The sequence below is a fragment of the Ixodes scapularis genome, unplaced genomic scaffold (genome assembly GCF_016920785.2).
Source record: "Ixodes scapularis isolate PalLabHiFi unplaced genomic scaffold, ASM1692078v2 PGA_scaffold13__105_contigs__length_92229423, whole genome shotgun sequence".
NCBI classification, from domain to species: Eukaryota; Metazoa; Arthropoda; class Arachnida; order Ixodida; family Ixodidae; genus Ixodes; species Ixodes scapularis.
The window spans coordinates 43,760,540-43,779,482 of NW_024609839.1; the positions used below are offsets into that span (position 1 = coordinate 43,760,540).

An 18,943-nucleotide genomic window follows, 5' to 3' on the forward strand; every position below is an offset into this window, starting at 1 on the left:
GGATAACAAGCTGACCATTCCCGACTTTCTTATCGCTGAGTTAACCGTCTGAAGGAGTACTGTCAATGTAGACGCCACGATTTCTAACCAGGGATACACGATCAATCATATTGCGCTTATTTACATAGGGGAAGAAACAAACGTCCCGTTTTCTTGATAAAGAAATTATTATAGTTATTTTTTGTATTCTATGGCAAAGTGCTTTTTGCACAACGCTCGTGAATCACACCAATATCAGTTTCTAATACAGTACAAAAAGTCAAGTGTTTAACAATGAAAGAAGTTTTATATGATCAGCAATAAGAAGGACATTCGAATGCCAGACGCATGATACTATATTGTTTAAAAACCAAACAAAACAACAACTGGTCCCAAATTCCACCCTTGAGGCACACCAGAGGTTCATATAAAACAATTCGATAATGAGTTGACGAAATGAACAGTGTAATCGTGTAAACAAAAATAGTTCCTAAAGCCTTCATAATAGTTACATTACGGGCCACAAAAAAAAGTGAACCACGCCATTACGTAATGTACGTCGTTTTCAAAAGATGAAGCTTCGAATTCCTCACTTTCAAACATATTCAAAGCGGTATCGTCGACGTACTAAAATTACCTCGATGAACAGTGAAGCTTCGCAATTTTATTAACGTAGATATTCAAAAGGTCGTTAAATAGATACCTCAGGAACACCATATTTAAGTGTCACTAACTTACTTTTAGCATCACCAATCTTTACCAGCTGTTGACGCTCTGAAAGGTAGTCAGTCAGAAAATCAATAAACGGGCCTCTGAAACCCAAGTGCCCTAACTTATGTACAAGTAACCCGTGGTAAATTGTATCAAATGCCTTTCTTAGGTAAAAACAAAAAAGAGAGAGAGCACAGTACTGTCATTATCAATATTTTCGTGGATGTGATCGGACAGGTCTTCGAATAATGATGGTGTGCGTGTGTATTGGCGAAAGTCGTACACGGAACTACACAACAGTAAAGAATGCTGCTCACAGAAAGACATAATTGTTTTTAAGGCAAACGTTTCCATGATTAGAGATACCACGGATAAAGTAAAAATAAGCCTGTATCTTAACATGTGTATCTATATATATATATATTTTTTTTTTTAAGGATAGCCCTTAAAAGTACAACTTTTAGGCCGCTGGGCATTCTATCCGTTGAAAGAGATTAGTTTGATCTTTTAGCAGAACGTGTTTAAGTTTGTTAAAGATAGCCAACATATCTCTCAAGCGAATACCGTCGTTCCCAGGGGCCTCGACCGCAGACATACTATTTAAGATCGGTCTTAGAACTCCGCCATCATTTGCGTCAAATAAATTGAGTTGGCGCAACCCCCCGCAGGACCGTTGGCTGTTGTGCTATAACTAAACCCCCTCACATGGAGATCTGCGACACTTCGAACAAATATTTCATTGAACCTCTCACATAAAAACTGTACGTCCCAGTCGGTTCGTGTCATCGCATTGCGGCTATTTCCGTCAGCGTCGCTCAGCTGCTGACAGTCGGTGCTCTTCGCTTCTTAGCTTCTCACCACTCGACGGGCTCGCTTTGGACACGTCGTCCCTCGCCCAGGAGCATCGCGTGAGTTCAAGAGTGCGTGTACGATTTGTGTCAACGGTCTACGCTAAAGTCCATTCACGCCATGGTGTTTCTGCTGCTGTCTGACGCGCTGGCCGCTTCATGGCGGAATGGGGTGCTCCCTCCAACGCGATGGACCTACGACAGACTCGTCGTCCGTCACCCTCGGAGCCAGTGGCGTAGCCAGGATTTTTTATTTTGGGGGAGAAAAAAAGGGGGGGGGGGGGGAGGGGGGGGTCAAAGGCATTATTATCCCCCCCCCCCCTCTCCCATGACAAAGCAGGGTTAACTCGGCGGTGCGGGCGCTCACGCAAAGATTAGAGAAGCGCTGTTAAGGTAAAACCGGTAAAGCTGCATTGTCATTTCTCAAAACGAAGCAAGCTGCATTTACAGGAATACGGGCGTGGTGGCTCACTGTTCTACTATCGTCGTAGTTCCGGCCCACCAACTTTAAAAGCTTCCTCACAGCACACAAGTCCCTCCGCTTTTTAAGCTGTCACCCCACTCTCTAATTGTAAAGACAATTAGAGAGTTGAACTTGCTGCCTGATGATGTGGTGATCACCCTGGACAACAGTGTATTTTGTTCTCGGCTGTATATCTAATCTGTGCGGACAAGTGATCACTTTGTGTTTTTATGTATGTGTGTTATTTCCCGCCCCTACTACAATAGTGCCCTCGAGGCGATGTAGGTACTCTGTAAATAAATAATAAAATAAATAAATTACCAACGCGTGCCGACCAGACAAAACAAAATGATGCTATACTGGTACCAAACAATTAAACAACAAGACAAAACAAAAAAAAATTGACGCTTAAAAATTAGGGCAAGCGTTCACCCAAAAACAAGGCAATATTCTAAGCCACCATTAAAATGGCCGAGACAGCGGAAATTGAAATTCAGATGACACGAATAACAAGTCGGCTATACGCCACCGCCGGAACGTTCCCGCTGGAAGCACGGAAAAGCATTTTAAGCGCTCTGTGTTTGTTCCTTTCATGAATTACCGGATCATAATAATAATTTGGGATTGCGTAGATATTTATACAGCCTGTATTTGGTCAGCCATTTCAAAGTTTTGACGAGTCACTCGCTGTAGATGAGCAATTTATCCAGTGCAGTACAACCGGTAGCCTGGGCCGGTTTGCTCATCTTGCGGCCGCGGACGCGGCTGCGGCCAAGAGGGATTTTTCTGTCACGTGACCAGCTCCACGGGGACAAGGAAGTACCTAGCGTCCCTGCCTAATGGCGGAGAAATCCGTATCGCTTCAAGCACAAAAGCCTCACTCGCAGAAACAGACTGCAGGGATTTTCAACTGGAATCCAATTGGCCGCCCCTTTATACTGTAGGAGCGGCAGGTAAAGTTACGGCCAGGGAGGGTAAATATGAGCCGAAATAAAGAAAAAAACACGCGAGATAAAAGCGGCGGCAGTATATTTATATTCTCCCGCCAGCGGCGGCGGCTCGCACCTTCTCCTGTGGCCGAGAGGTTAGAGCGCCGGCAGTTGACGTCGCGGCGTGAAAGTCCTGGGTTCAAGTCGCGCCCGAAACTTTTTTTTTTTCATGTATTTGACTGCACTCCAACTAAGAATGTAGACAATGCCCTATGAGTTATATAAAATCATTGGGCGGGTAGTTCTGACTCACCAGTTCGTTGTTCATGACCTCGGAAGAGCGCATACATGTCTCTGGCTTTCTTTACCAACATCCCCCACGCCTACTGCATCTGCCGTACACTCCGCTGAAAGTTGACGATATCTTCCCATGCCCATCTCTTCGGTCGCCAGATAACTGTGATGCTGAATTTCTCTAGAATTCGTTGTTTCCGTTTTCCAACTGCTCTAATTAATTCTATGTGTTGATCAAAAGTCATTTTAGGTATTTGGGTTAGAGGTATCGTTTGCGATGTCGACGTCTGATTCATCTTTACGTTCGGTTGTGATCGTCTGCTATCCTAACTAAAATTCAACAAGTAATGGGTTAATATTACAAAAAGATTGCTACAGCAAAATGTAAAGAGTAAAAATTTACCTTTTATCACATTCCATGCAAGTAAAAGTATGATCTCTTTTATTATTACTTTCTCAGACGTTTGACTTGCTGCATTGTGTGTAGGATTTCGCTCAATCGATGCATCCACAGCTGCTAGTCTTTATTACTTTTTGTTTATTTTGTGGAAATTTTTTCTTTTAATTGTGACAACTGCAGTTTCTAGTTGTACTATATAGGAGTCTCCTGTTATTGAAAGGAGTCGTAGCAAGAGCGTTATATATTTAAAAACACATAAACTTATAGTTGCTGGGGAAAGGATGCTTGTTTCGGCTCCGTTTGCGTGAAAGCCATACCAATGCGGTTACCTTGGTTTCCTTTTAATAAACATTATGAAACGATTGTATTAGCGCGTTAACTTGTCTTGATTTTTTTTTTCCTTCCCGGTGTTTCGATTGAACAGGTGGGGCTAACAGTAAAAACCGTGTAAGGCGAATTAGTGCAAGTGGATGATTCGTAAAAAGGATCAGTAAAAAAATGAGACACGCGCAAAATACACAAAAAAAAAGGACTGCCTAGCGCGATTTGAACCCGGAACTTTCACGCCGCGTCGACAAGTACCGGCGCTGTAGCCTCTCGACCACAGCAGAAGGCGCGTGCCGCCAGCGCTGGCGGAGGTATATAAATATATTCCCACCGCTTTTATCTCGCGTTTTTTTATTCTTTCTTTTGGCTCATATTCCTGGCCGCAACTTTACCTGCCGCTCCTACAGTATAGACCAGTGTCCGCGCCAATTCCAGGGCGCCGCCATGTTTATCTACGCTCGCGCCACCACGCGGAGAGAACTGGCAGGCAGGAGGGGGGGGGGGGGGGGGCTGCGTTGGCGGCGTTGCTTTGAGGAGCTGGATGCGGCAGGCTGTCCGAATGCACCGGCACATAGTGAACGATGTCTTCACGAGAAGCCTCCGCGACCCGTTCTTCAACAGATAAGATGTCGTGAACATTCGAGAACCCATCTCGATCAAGAAAACAAGAGAAAACCTTTCTTGTCTTAAATGTTCTCGGTGTTTGCTGACCCTTGACATCCGCGTTTCAGTCCGGGTTCATTGCGTAGTAAATATTTCGCTACCGCTTTCTTGTAGCTTTCAAATGCTTGATTGTTGGCTTCTTGTATACGACATTACATTCGTGGCACTTTTGAGACCGATTTTCGCGATCTGCTTGCCTTTCTGCGGCAGCCCGGCTCTACCGACCCGAAATAAGTGGGAGGCGTTCACTTGATCGAACGCCGTTTTAGCGAATGAAAACGAGACCACGACGTTTCATCGAATGACTAGCGAATGGGTCTAGTTACATAGACAGCTCGGCTTAGCTTTTTTTTGTAATGTGGCGCCTTGTCTGCCGCTGCGAAGCGGCGTAAACGAGGGCTCCGAGTATGTCAGCACGCGTCCCCCCCCCCCCCCCCCCCCCACACACACACACAAACACACACTGCGAGCGTCTGGGTTCGAAACTATTAATTGCCAGTTCTGAAGGATGGTACTTAATTGAAGTGGGAGCTGGAATTCTACGAGGTACCAGGAGACACTTACTATCGGGTAACGAAGCACGGTGTCTGTGGGGGCGGAGTCTAGGAACGCTACTGATTAATATTGTGACAGGCGATCAGTTATGATAGCAGACGAAACTTCGACTCGTTTGTTCAGAAGTTCGCGGTGATATTTTATTAGCCCTCGTTACAGCACACCAAGGATCTTAGGCAGTGAAATTCACATCACGCAGGCTCGTCCGTCGTAGTCAAATGAGCGCAGTCGACGATGAGGTGTAATGAGCTACAAAGCTTCACAAGGAAAATGCGCGTGAGAAAGAGTTTTGAGGAAGTCCAAAACACCGATCCAGCAGACGCACGTACGTACGTTTACTCCGGACATCATGAACCCGACAGCGCAAGATCAAAGAGCACCGCCTAGCCATCGCCACCCGGTTTTCTCTGCACTTTGCGCGACGACGGCACTGCAACGAGGGCACTCGCCTCGGCGTTAACAATCCGCGAAATAGATTAATCTCCCACTCTTGAAGCCATTCCAAATGATAAATGAAAATACCTCGGCGTTGTTGAACATCTGACGACACAACCAACACAACTGTGCCGCTGGCTGCGCGAGCCTGACACAACTGTGCCGAGCGCCTGCTCGGCACCGTTGTTGCTCGTGAAGGCCTACTTATTTGTAGTTGAGAAGATGATTTCACATCTTTCGTGGTGCTTGCAATACCTTCGAAGGGCAGGGGAACCTTCTCACGAGGACGTTGAAGACACTCAACACCGGAGCCACCAAAGCAATCGCACAAAACCGTCGCCATGTTTTCTTCTTCTTCGTCATTCGCGGCGCGGTCAACTCGTCGCGAAATCTTTTCTGGCTCGGCTAGATGGAAACCAACAGCGGCAAAGTGGCCTATGGACACACGGCTCTCACATTACGGGCACTATACTCACATACCGCGGTAAACAGGACCGATGCCGGCGAAACGGCAGTCGGCACACCAGCGAAGAAGCCCTTAGCGGGAAGCGGCGCCGCAGGCCGACGCAGCCCCCCCCCTCCCCGTGAGTGTCTGGGTTCGAGATTATTGTTCGCTTTTGCTCCTTGCGGTCGAGGCTAAAAAGAGCACTTCCGGACAAAGGTCTATAAAAGGGCGGTCAATTGGACTCCAGTTAAAAGTTCCTGCATTCAGTTTCTGCGAGCGAAATTAGGTTCTTGTGCTTGAAGCGATACAGAATACTCCGCCATTAGGCAGGGACACTAGGTACTTCCTTGTCCCCGTGAAGCTGGTCACGTGACAGAAAAATCCCTCTTGGCCGCAGCCGCGTCCGCGGCCGCAAGATGAGCAAACCGGCCCAGGGGCCTTTAACGCGCTTTATGTTGTAGGGACACACGACCCACCGTGCACAACCCCACGCCTGAACGATGGTCATCTAGATCGAAACGGGTAGGGGTGGGATTGAACTCAGGATCCCTGGGTTCTGCAGCGCGAGCTTTCGCTCCACGTGCTCCGAGCTGGTGTGCGCTAGGCCACGCGTTTTCTTTTTTTTTTCTTTTCTTTTTAATATTTAAAAGCGCTAGCCCAGTCGGTCTCTGATTCTTTTTTTTTTTATTTATTTTTATATTTTCACACACTTGCCCACCGATCCCCAATCGCTTTGTGCACCCACGCCTCGTGTTGGCAGAATGGGTGATTTGAGGGAGCTTTTGCATACTTCTGCACTCGGCTCCGCGTTTGGTAACGTTAGCAGCTTTATGCTGCTTTTTTTTTTTTTTTTTTGTAACGATGTGGCTGCTGGTGGCCATTTCTTCACGTTTAGGAATTAGAGGACTGGAATGGTGGAGTTCAGCCATTCCAGGAGTGGGAATGGGCCCAGTGTCTCCATTCCGAGAACATGTTGAAGAACAGCGCGACTGGGACGAGGACAGAAAGACGAAAAGAACACAAGACAGGCGTTGCTTTGTGTTCTCTTGCCCAGTTATCTATCCTTATCATTCCGAGTTATCTATCCTTATCATTCTCTGCCCAGTTACATATCCCTATCATTCCGAGGAGGAGTTCAAAGGAATGGAATTGTCGGACACGTTAACTCCTCGGAATGGGATAGAATGGAATGGGGGTGCTCATTCCGCAACACTGACTTCAAGTATCCCCCATACTTTTCACGCACATCATCGAACCAACGGAATTCACCGTTCGATGCCATCGTCCTTTCTCACCGGAGCGATGGGATAATATGTAAGAAGAGGACAGTTCGTCCTCGGCTCCCTGCAGAGTACGGTGATCAGCAAGAATCCGTGACGTGACCCATATAACTTCAAATCTCGGTGACGTATATTCCTCTACCTGGAGAAAATTTTCGTCGTATGAATACGCCACAAACGCAATGTCAAACTGTCGAACTTAACGCTGTTGGTGTATGAATGCGACGACTTGAAGCTTGCCACATGTTTTTTTGTTTTTTTTTCACACGCAATCGAACTTGTAGGTCGACGCCATTTTATTTTCTCGCGGGAACGATGGGGCGATCCTCGGTCTCGGCGGTGTGTGGAGATCGGAAAGCATTGGTGATGTAGCGCACGTGACTTCGAAGTGCGACGGCATTTGCTCTTCTCTGTATTAGAGATCTCCGACTTGTGAATTAAGCTTTAGGAGCTTTACCATGAGTGATACAGGGCGACGAGGGAAGCGCCGGTTCTTGCATGCAGGGCTGCGCAAAACTAACTTCGACCTTGCGAATATTTAGCGCGACTTTTCCCCAAACCTACCGTATTTATACGCCGACAATGTGAAGAAGACAGTTGGCATTTATTGGAGGAAGTCCCGACAACGATCGAGGAGTCAAGCTTTCACCACGCAATTCGACCAGTTTGCCCACGAACAACACAAAAAGTAAGAAAAAAGACTTTTCGTGGCGGCGTTAAATTAAAGAAACACTGTACAGTGGCCCAATTGTTTAATAATATCAAACGAGCGTCGACCGCCGGGACGACCAGCGCTGTGCCGCGGAGGGATGTGGCGACACGGGAAAGATTAGGCGCGTCCGCACAAAGCACTTTTCGTTGCGAAAGTCGTCTGCTAGGCTATTCCGTTGCCCGCACACAGCCCCTGTTCATTATCTGCTGGCATAGCTAACCGCTTTTAGACAAAAATCTAAAAACCGCTTGTTTTTTTTTTTTTTTTATACTGCTTAGGCGTGGCATAATTTGCGCGTCATCTCGAGTTTAATTTACATTTTCTTTTCATTTCATGTTTGCGTTTACTTTTGTGAACACCTGCAAAAATGAAAAATACGGTGACGCGACAAACGGAATGCAACGAGGCATTAAATTATATACCGCAGACAATGCTACGAGCCAAAATAGCCAATCCAGTGCTTTCACCATGACACGTGACATCGTGCTTCCCGTGCAGTTGTACCCAACGGGAAGGCCACGCGACACACTTTTAGCGATGGACTGGCCAAGATGGCGCGTAGCTTTGGTTGCGGTACAACACAAAGGGAAACGGAGCATAGACAGGGTTTCCGCCTGGTGGTTTCCATTATCGACTACGTTGTTGCTGTCGTCATCTAGCCTATGTAGCCGGGTAGTCACACTTTCCAGCGGGCGCGCGCGCATTTTATGCCTCCTCGAGTGCCCATAGAAACACGGGAACGTGTTGTGAGAATGTCGATGGTCGGCATGACGCAAAGGGATATAACAACAGTCGGGGTTACACAGGCTACAGTTCATAGGATTCTTGTACGCATTCCAAGAGGAGGAGAGTAACGGCGATGCACTTCGACACTGCCAGCACTCTGCCCTCCTTTGCTATGAAGCGGGGGCTGTGTGCGATCAACGGAATAGCCTAGCAGACGACGCTCCCACCAGAAAGGGCTTTGTGCACACGCACTTAATCTCTCCCGTATCGCCGCACGCCTCCGCGGCACGGCACTGGCCGCCCCGACGGTCGAAGCTCCCTTAATATTATTAAAAAATTGGGCCACTGTACTTCCCCCCATGGTGTACGCAAGTTTTCATTTTGAAAAGATGAAACAAAGATAAGTTGTCTTGAACAAGCCATTGGCTTAGGGTGCGTGGAGAAGAGGCAGTTGGAAAAGTGTGAAATGCCGAGCTAGGGCTCCTCGGCGCATCGGTAATACAGTAACGTGTTTGCCCCGAGAGGCCTGGTATTACGCATAAAACTTCAGGAGGGTAATATTTAAAAGATATTTATTATCGTGAGACAATTTAGTAGTAGATTTTTTTTTTAAAAAAACACCATGTTCTGGGGAATTCCTGAAATAAAGGACCGCGCGAACGGCAAGCCTGGCGGATTTTTGTATTGAAGGCAATGATCATTGGAAGCGGCCAAGGCAAAAACTGATGTTTCTTCCACCTGCCGGAGACCGCCTGTTTGACCACTCGCAAATCTTTCCCTTCTCGCACTCCTGCACTGAAACTCTTCTGTGGTACTTTCAAACTAAGATTTTATGTTGGTTAATTAATAAATAAAATAGTATTTTTGCATAATTTTAAAAAAAGTTAAATTTTCTTTTTAATGGCTTTTGTCGAAGATCCACACGTTTTCAATGTGTCCTATTTAAGATATTTTAAGAACCTTGACATCACCAAAAAAACTAAAACCAAGCCCCTTTAGAGCATATAAATTCAATAAAATGCATACAAAATAAAATCCGTTATATACAAGGGTTTTCCCCCAAAAACATGTACACGGAATTTTTCACCCAAAAAATAATCTACGCATTCTCCAGCGCTCATTTTCAAAACAAATCTAGCGCTAGCGGTTCGAACCAGAGGCTTAAGTTTCAGCACTAACCATTACTTCACTCAACAGTTATCCAGGATTTTTTGGAATTTTTAGTGGAAAAAAGGCGGCCGACACAACTTTAGAATACATGGAGCTCCACGGCACCAGTTACCGAAAACGGGAGAAAATAAACCCAATTTTCCCCTTGAAATAAAAAAATAAATAAATAAATAAATTATTAACTTTTGAGTAAGATAACGGTTAGTGATAAAATTTTGGCGTATGGTTCTGACCACTAGCGCTACATTTGGGCGGAGAATAAACGATCTTCGACGCGGAATTTATTTTTGCTGATAAAATAACTAAATATTTTGGAGGACACGCTTTGTATTTGAATAAACAAATACTGCAAAAAACAAATTTGAAAACAATTTTCTTTAACGAATACAATTTTTTTTTTATTTGGCTTTGTGTTTTTGTATGATTCTGCTCTATTAAATAAATAAAAATAGAAATTATAGTATATTTTGTTTGTATGACTACACTTGAAACTTGAAACTTATCACTAGTGCGTTGTAACAACGTCTTTGCATAGGTGATATTTTGGACAATAAAGTGGCGTTAATATGAATAATTACCTGAAATTAATACTTGACACGTCAGCTTAAAAGTACTTTAAATAGTGCGCAATGCAAAGTAAACGTAATTTTATTCCGCAATAAATCTTGTCGTTTTCCAACGCATAGTTAAGACTCGAGCTTGATTTCCGGTTATATACACAAAATACTTAATATTTTATTTATATTTCAGGATATATCACGATCATACCTCGGTATTGATAAACCACTTAAGCAAATGTATATAACAAATTTCATTTGTACACATAGTATTGAAATTTTATTAAATAAATATAACTCTATTTCAGCTTCAGGTCATTAAAATATCTTAAAGGGCAACCCCGCTCAATTTTGAAAATTTGGAGTTAGTGGATGATGTTACCTTGCAAAGCACTCATAAACGACCCTGCATAGTCTTTTCCCCGAAAAGTAAATTAATTTCCGAGTAATCTTGAAAGAAGCAAAATCGCAAGACGAAACCGAAACTTCGGCAAGGATCGGCAACACTATCGTCAGCGTCTACGGTCGACGTCGAGAGCATGCACACACCACGTGGGATACAAAGGGTCACGTGGCCTTCGACACGGACAGGCGCTGCACACACGTCGTCTGCATCGCATCGGCTGCACAGGACGGCTCCCGCTTCATTTCCGTTGTGAACCGAAACACACAACGAGGTAAGTTCTTGTCGAGGTATATTTTGTACGAAATTGTAGTAGATGCAAGCTGGGCCTGTAGCCGCCGTCATATCTTATTTTATGCGGGGAAGCCAGTGCAATCACAAGCTTGTCAACGCTACGTTCTCGTGCACGCTGCACGCGCTTGCGCGCTGGGAGAGCTGTATTTATAACCTGAACGGGTCTGAGGAAGGACTGTTGCAACGTAGTCAGCATGTGTGGCTTCTGTTCGTTGTTCTAATAACTTGCCTGGTGCGACCGTTCGTTGATCTAAATTCCGATTACTTAGTTCCAATAGCCCCCGTGTATATGAACCCATGCAACCCTCCGATAGAAACGACTGCGTTGTTGCGTATGAGCGACTGCCAGCCTTTCAGGAGACAGTGAACGTACGCATCGTGCATCGTGTTAACATTGCCCCGCGAGAATGATACATCTCGAAAGCCCGCGATCGCGTAGTAGTGAAAACGTGTACTGGTTGCATGAGCAATCGCTCAACACTTGTCTATGCCAAAGCGATGTGCTGGAGTAATATTTGATTGCATATGTTGCCGAAGTAAAATCGCGTTAGCCACTCAATTTCCTGGCTGACGAGATCTGAACATGATGGAGCCAACGCTGAGCCGTCTGCTGTCGGGGAAGCTGTGCCGCGTGCGAAGATCGGCGGCACGGCGTCCGACTTCAGCTTCGCGTACTTCGTCGAGAAGCCACAGTCAGCTAACACGCGCATATTTCGCTCGTAACATTCGGGCAAGAAGTGATCGGAACAGATAAATATCCTGGCAGTTGGCGACAAGGACTTCTCGGGGTCCCATAGGTACAGGGCGTCCGTCCAAAGTTTCCGCCGTTCAATGTCGCCAGGAAACCTGTGGAAGAGAGGACTCCCTGGGCTGTTTAGCTGGTAGTTCGGGCAGCCAGCGACACAACAACGTGAGCCTCTGCCTTTGCGCTTTCTGCCAGCCATTGCAAAGGCACACCAGGAACAAATCTTGCCTAAATAAAACACGAAACAACGAAAGATGAACACGGCACAACCAGCACAACGGCAAAGACGGAACCGGAGCCTCCGCGTTCGCTAGCAGATCATGTGGACACCGCCTCCGATGTAGAGTAGGTGGAATCACAATAGTTGGTAGAGTCAGAGGGCAGAGTGACCGCCGGAGGCGGCTAGCGTGGCGCCGCCTGTGGGATCTCTACCTCGAAACGAAAAAACGAAGAAAACATCTGCGCATGCTATAGACGTCACTGACGGTGGAAGCGGCGGAAGCAGACCGGCGGAAGTGCAGTGTTGGCTGCGCCGCACGTTCCCGCTATAGTTAGCCGATATTGTTACTTTCGCGCTTGTACAACTTTTTTAGACGGAATTCAATTAAAATATTTGACTCGTAGCCTTTCTAGATTATACTGAATAGAATTACATTGTTTTCTCAGTAGCAAGAATTGAGCGGAGTTGCGCTTTAAATAGGCCTGACGTAAATATTTGCTCAAGTTTGCCATAAATCATCAGCGGTAGATTGTCAGACATTGTGTTTTATTATTCTAAAATACGAAATTTTTGCTTTGTTTCATTTGCCATAATAAATATATTTTGACAGTGTCAAACTAGAGTCCTTGTGCAGTTGCTTGAGAACCGATAGAATAGTGACAAAATACCATTATCAAGTGGAAAATACCAAAATATTAAGTGACAAAAAACCGTTGAAGCAGCCTCGGCCATTTCCATAATAATAACTTGAAAAAAAAATATCTGCCAAGCTTGCCGTTTGCGTTCTCTTTCGTTTTAAGAATGAACCGAAATATTACATATTTTTGTAAAAATCAAAATATCGACCACAAAACCATGTCTGTATGGCATGAAAACGTCCAGGTACTTTTTACACTTTTTAGCAACATGGTATGCATGCGCAAAGGCACAGTGATGTATCGGGTATTGTTAGAGGAACAGTCTACTCAACCTAACTTAGTCGGGACTTAAAGAAAGGCCTGTAGGCACAGCTTTATTTTCGGCACTTTAATTCAGCAAATAAACAGTGCCTTTCTGCCGAAACTGCATGTTAAAAACAAAATTCCGAGACTGATAAAAAGAAATGAAGGACTACAGAACCAAGTCATTCGTTATTTCTCCTATCTCGGGGCATTGTCTTAATATATGTTCAATCATCACCAGCTAGTTTGAGCCCTGATGTTTTGTTCATAGAGATAGTATTCTGTAACATCCAGTCGCTGTTAAATTTGTATCGTGTTGATCAGATAAAATCAATCGCCAAGCGTCTCTACCTTTCTTGCAGACGTCCTTGTCAACCTGTGTCTTGAAACAGAGGGCCCGCTAAACGTTTATAGCAAAATTAATTATTTTTAATTCACAAAAAAAAAATTGAGCGAGTCAAGCCGCAACATATTTTTCTCACTTCGTGATGTCGCGTACAAAAGCATTTGGAAATTACTGCACCGCGGATCGGAAGCCTATATCAGAGACTGCGCAGCTTGGCGTTCTCCGATAGATGAGCTGGCTGGGCTGGCTTGTTTTTCCTAGCAGCCGAGAAAACAACGCAGCTCTGGTACCACGTGACGCGGGCCAGAGCACGTTGTGAACGCGCGTCGTGCACAGGGCACTATACATGAACTCAGCTCTGTTACGTCACGGCTCGGTGGTGGCGCGTCGTGCGCGTCGGGCGCACTTCCGGCTTGGGCTGTGGACGGAGGTCACGATGCGGGAAATGCTTTCTTATGTTGTTTTGGAAGAAACCAGACAAAAACTTGTTTTCTCGTCAAAACGTCGCGGCTGGGCCTGGACTAAAGGAGTCGGGAAATGTTTGAAGGTCTGTGTTCATGTGTTTTCCGCCTGCTCCATTAGTCGGAGAACGTAAACTGAAAAAAACAAAAAAACAAAAAAAAAAACAGACTTTGTTTGACCACGATTGCTTGTGCGGAAAAATTTTGGGTTGAATTCATGGATACTTGTGGTCGTCAGATTTATTTGTTTTGTTTCAAAATGAAAACGGGAAAACCACCAAGTTATACGGACCACCTGTAGTAGTAGTAGTAGTTAGTGGTGAGGGTAGCGGAAAGCCGGAACATGTTGGCCACTCCTTTAGTGGGGGCAAGTTAGTTCCGGGGAAGGGAGGGGGATGAAAGGGGAGATGAGAAAAAGTTAAAGAAAGAAGAGAAGTAAAGAAAAAGAACAGATTGAAAAGAGAAGAGAGGAAATGGGATGAAAAGGGATCAGAAAGGAAAAGGAAGAAAGAATAATAAAAAAAAAAGGACAAATTGGTCAGCAGTTCTTGTGGCTCGGTTGTTGAAGTGTTGCCATCGCCCAGTGTATGTCAGACACCGGGGTTAGAGGCGGTCAAATAAACTGGTGTCCTCCAAGAACTTGAGAAGTGCGGCGAATGTTCTCGAGACATCGCGTGCAGAACCTGGGGGAAAAAGAATGTCCTGTGTTGTAGCACTTGCTACGCCTGCTTGCCGCAGGCCGTCGAGAAGCGATTTTCTTTTGTCCGCTAGGGTAGGGCAGGTCCAGAGGAGATGGTCCTGGTCCTCGGGAACATCACAGGATGGACAGTTTGGGTTTATTGTTGGGTCCATACGGTGAAGGGCTTTCGCAGTAAAGGCACAACCAGTGCAAAGTCTGTGCAGTAGAGAAGCGGAGGCTCGGGACAGCTTTGGAGGCACGCGTGCGGGTGGCTTCCCGGTAGAGACGCGCGTGTCCGGATGTAGTTTCTCTATTTCTTTGTGAATAATAAGTCTGGCCTCATACATTTTTGGTATAACAAGTGTTGGTACATGAATGTGGTGAGCTGCGTTAGCGAGACGATCGGCTGTCTCATTGCCCGAGATACTGAAGTGTGATGGCAGCCATTGGTATGCTATATGCCATCCTTTAGACTCTAGGTTTCTTGTCATGTGTCCAATGTATCTGGCATATTGTGGGGCGTCTTCAAGGCTACCGAGAAGTTGTAAAGCTATTCTGGAATCTGTGAGGAACACTGCCTTTCCACTGTGAGGGATACTGTCGAGGATGTCAAGGCCTAGCCAAAGCGCGGCAAGTTCGGCAGTGGTAGATGTAGTGTGAAAGCTCAGTTTCCTTGATTTGGCCATTTTTAGTTCCGGTATAAAAACTGCTGCAGTGGATGATTTGCGGCTATGAAGTACCGAGCCGTCGGTATATACACGCATCCATCCTAGAAAATCCACCTCAATTCGGTATTCTGCGAGGGTCCGAGCGACAACTTGGGCTGTGAAGCGTTTGCTTTTGAGTTCCGGAATAGATTCACTGATGTTCAGAGGCGAGGCGTAAGGTGGTGGTGCCGGGTAGATTCTATCTAAGGTGCCCACAATTCCTTCAAAGTCTCTAGCGAGAGATCCAAGGCGAGATTGAGGACAACTTCGAATATGGTTCAAGAGGGACTCTGTTGACCGGCAGGATGTTTGCCTTGCGATGTGGCGAAGTGTCAGCTCTCTGCCGTGGTTCTCGACAAGGTTGACCCTCGCTTCAACCAGCGTTGGAATGTTCGGGAAGTATCTCGGTAAACCCAGACGGAAGCGAAGTGCAATCCTTTGCAGGGTCTCAATGGCTGCAGACTGTGCATTGCTCAAGTGAATCAGCGGCAAGGCGTATAATAATCTCGAAAGAATGAGGCCTCTGTATAACTGTAGCATCATGACCTGAGACGTTCCCCACCTGCTGCCCATCATCATTCGAACGGCGTTGAGGTGGCGGCGACATCTGATCAGTGTTGCCTTGACTGCAGGCTTCCATGAGATGCGGTCATCCAGAAGAAACCCCAGGTAGGAGTACGTTCGGACACGTGCTACATCTGTTCCGTTAATTGTGTAGATTTTGTTGATCGATGCTCTAGCCGTTGGATGGTATTGAAGGGCAGCTGTTTTGGAGGCGGAAAGCGTAAGGCCTAGTCTAGAAATCTCGTCTACAACTATAGTCAATCTGTTCTGGAGGGTTTGTTGCATCTTGCTATATATCTTAGTCGGGGCGGTAGTCCAGAGGGCCACGTCGTCAGCGTATATTGCGATGTTAATGACAGGTCCCGATGACTTCATACGCCGTAGAGCCTCAGGCAGTGCCGCCATAGCAGCGTTAAATAAGAGAGGGCTTATAACACTGCCCTGGGGAACGCCTTGGGTTACCGTACGTTGGGAACTTCGAATTCCACCTAGGCGTACGTGCATAGACCTTCCTGTAAGAAAGGCGCGTACGAATGCCAGAGCTCGGCCTGCAACCCCGAGCCTTGTAAGCTAAGCAATATTGGTTTCGTGTGGAATTGCATCGAATGCTTTCTTAATATCGAGAAATATTGCTGTTGTTGCTTGCCTTGTTTCCTTCGATTGTTCCATGTCTGATACGAGGCTGCCGATCGCGTCTGTCGTACAACGTTGTTTGCGGAAGCCAGACAGCTGATTAGGCAGGACGCCCGATGTCTCGAGCTGCCAGTCAAGGCGCCGTAGGACCATTCGCTCCATCACCTTCCCTAGACAACATGTAAGAGATATCGGTATGTAGGGGCTGGTGACACCTATCGGTTTTCCTGGTTTATGAATGGGAACAGCCTCAGATCTGAGCCAGGCAGGAGGAATATCAGACGAGCGCCAAATATGATTTAAGTATTCCAGAAGGCCAGGAAGCGTCGTATCATCAAGGTTACAAAGCGCTTGAAAAGTTATCCCATCTGGGCCTGGTGCGGTGCGTTTCCGAGAAGAACGCTGAAGAGCATGCTGTAGTTCATTCAGCGTGAAATCGGAGTTGCTGGCAACCTGCGCTGGCGTGCTGGTAGCAGTGGCTGCGACAAATCCCGGTGGCGGAGCGGGAGCAGAGGTGAATTCATCAGCAAGGAGTTCCGCGGCTTGAGGCAACGTGATGTTCTGCGCGATAACAAGGCCAAGGACCGGTGAGCGGGGAACAGCATGACCCGCCAGGATGCGGGCCATTCGCCATGCTTGCCTTCCGCCACCGGGAGAGTGAAGGGTCTCACATCGCTGTCGCCATTGTTTCCGTTGTAAGCTCTTGGTATGCCTACGAAATGCCGCATCAATCCTTCGATAGCGTTGTATATCCTCTTGTCTTGATGTTTTCAAGGCACGTCGTTGTGCTTTGCGGCACGAGGCACGTAGCCTTAAGTATTTTAGGTCCGGGTTGGGTCTATATATAGGAACCGTAACTCTCCGTGTCGCTTTGCAGAGCGCCTGAGAGATGGCGGTCGTGTGATCAGTGGTGCCAGTAGATATTATATCTTCGAAGTACAGTCGGAAGGCACCCCAGTTTGTTACAGAACAAGTCTTGTGGGTGACAGGGTTTTTCTCTGGGGAAGTAATTATAATAGGGAGATGGTCACTGCCCCAGCTGTCGGGTTCGGCGAGCCAGAGCGCACGTACTGCAGCGGTGGCGAAACTCAGGTCGAGCACACTGTTCTCTACGCCAGGTCTCACAAAAGTCGCAGTGCCGTCATTCAGACACCGGAGGCCAATAGCTGTAGTGGTATCCTCAAGAGACCGGCCACGAGCGGACGTTTGCTTGTCCCCCCCAGGCCTCGTTGTGGGCGTTAAAGTCTCCAAGGATCAGCGTGGCCGGCTTACACCGAGAAAGGATCGTGCGTAAGATGGAAGGATTCCAAGGAGAACTGGGCCGAATATATACCGATACGATTGTCATGGCGTCCGAGTTGTCTTTTTGTATCGTGACAGCCACGTATTCTGCGCTTTGGTCGCAGAGATCTGAAAGATCCACTTGGAACTGAGGTAAGTCTCTGTGTACAAATAGAGATGCCTTAGGTGCGTCTGTTGTTGTTGATGTTGTTCGGGGAGTACTAGTGTAGATAACGTAGGGAGATAGTCGGATCGCTCCTGACTTCAAGTTGGTTTCCTGAAGAGCGAGTACCTCGACTTCGTGTCTCCGTAAATGTTGCCGTAAGTCATTTATCTTGTTTCGAAGCCCATTGACATTCCACTGTATTATTGTGGGAAATAAGCTGCTCTTATTGCAGCGAGGAAGTGTATTCTTTGTATGTTTCGTTTTTTCACTTTGCGATGTGTTGTTCCCGATGAAGCAGTCTAGTTGCACCAGGAAGTGGCAAGTGGAACAACAATGTCAATAATTGTGATCATTGCTTGAGCGATGGGTGACTGGAGAGAAGTGAGGAAGGAGCGCAACAACGTGACAATTGTGCACAACGCATTACCAATGCTTTGAGACTTGGGTGTTGCAACTGATCTTGGCTTCTTTTGAGCTGGGTGTTCTCTTGCCCATTTTCTTGGTACTTCCTGGTTCTTAGAAGTATTCTGGGTCGAAACAGCTTCTGCATTCTTGGGTGAAGACTCTGGCTGCTCTGCAGACGGGACCATTGGCTTCGGCATGATTTCTGATGACAGCGTATCCAACGGAGGAAAATCGGTTTCATTCATCTCTGAGATGATAGCTTTCTTGTCTCCTTTCAAGCTTTGCTTTTGATTGTGGGGAGTGCGGTGCTTCTCCAGTACTCGAACCTTTTGTTCATTCGTGATGACAGTTTTGGCAGACGTATAGTCGACATTGTTCGAGCTTCTGTAGTTAGTTATCTGCTTTTCAGCTTTGTAGGCTGGGCAGTTCCGGGACGTGGCATCGTGGCCTCCCTTGCACTTCATGCACCTTGGTTGCTTCGCTTCGCACTCGCTGACGACATGTTCTCCACCACATCGGCTGCAGCGTTGCGTTTTGGAGCATGTGCTCGCCAGATGTCCGAAGCGGTTACACTTAGGACACTGCCGCGGTTTTTCGAGGTAGG

General features: G+C 46.5%; 1 protein-coding gene across 1 annotated transcript; it reads right to left on the reverse strand.

The window, feature by feature from the left end:
- Positions 1-14,507: 14,507 nt before the first annotated feature.
- LOC120840322 lies at positions 14,508-15,347 on the reverse strand. The gene has a single exon (XM_040210793.3). The coding sequence runs from the start codon at positions 15,345-15,347 to the stop codon at positions 14,508-14,510; it is 840 nt and encodes a 279-aa protein (XP_040066727.1).
- Positions 15,348-18,943: the final 3,596 nt, after the last annotated feature.

Excerpts from the sequence above, each read along its gene's own strand:
- LOC120840322 (XM_040210793.3), bottom strand. The coding sequence starts at position 15,347 with ATGCGTGTATATACCGACGGCTCGGTACTTCATAGCCGCAAATCATCC.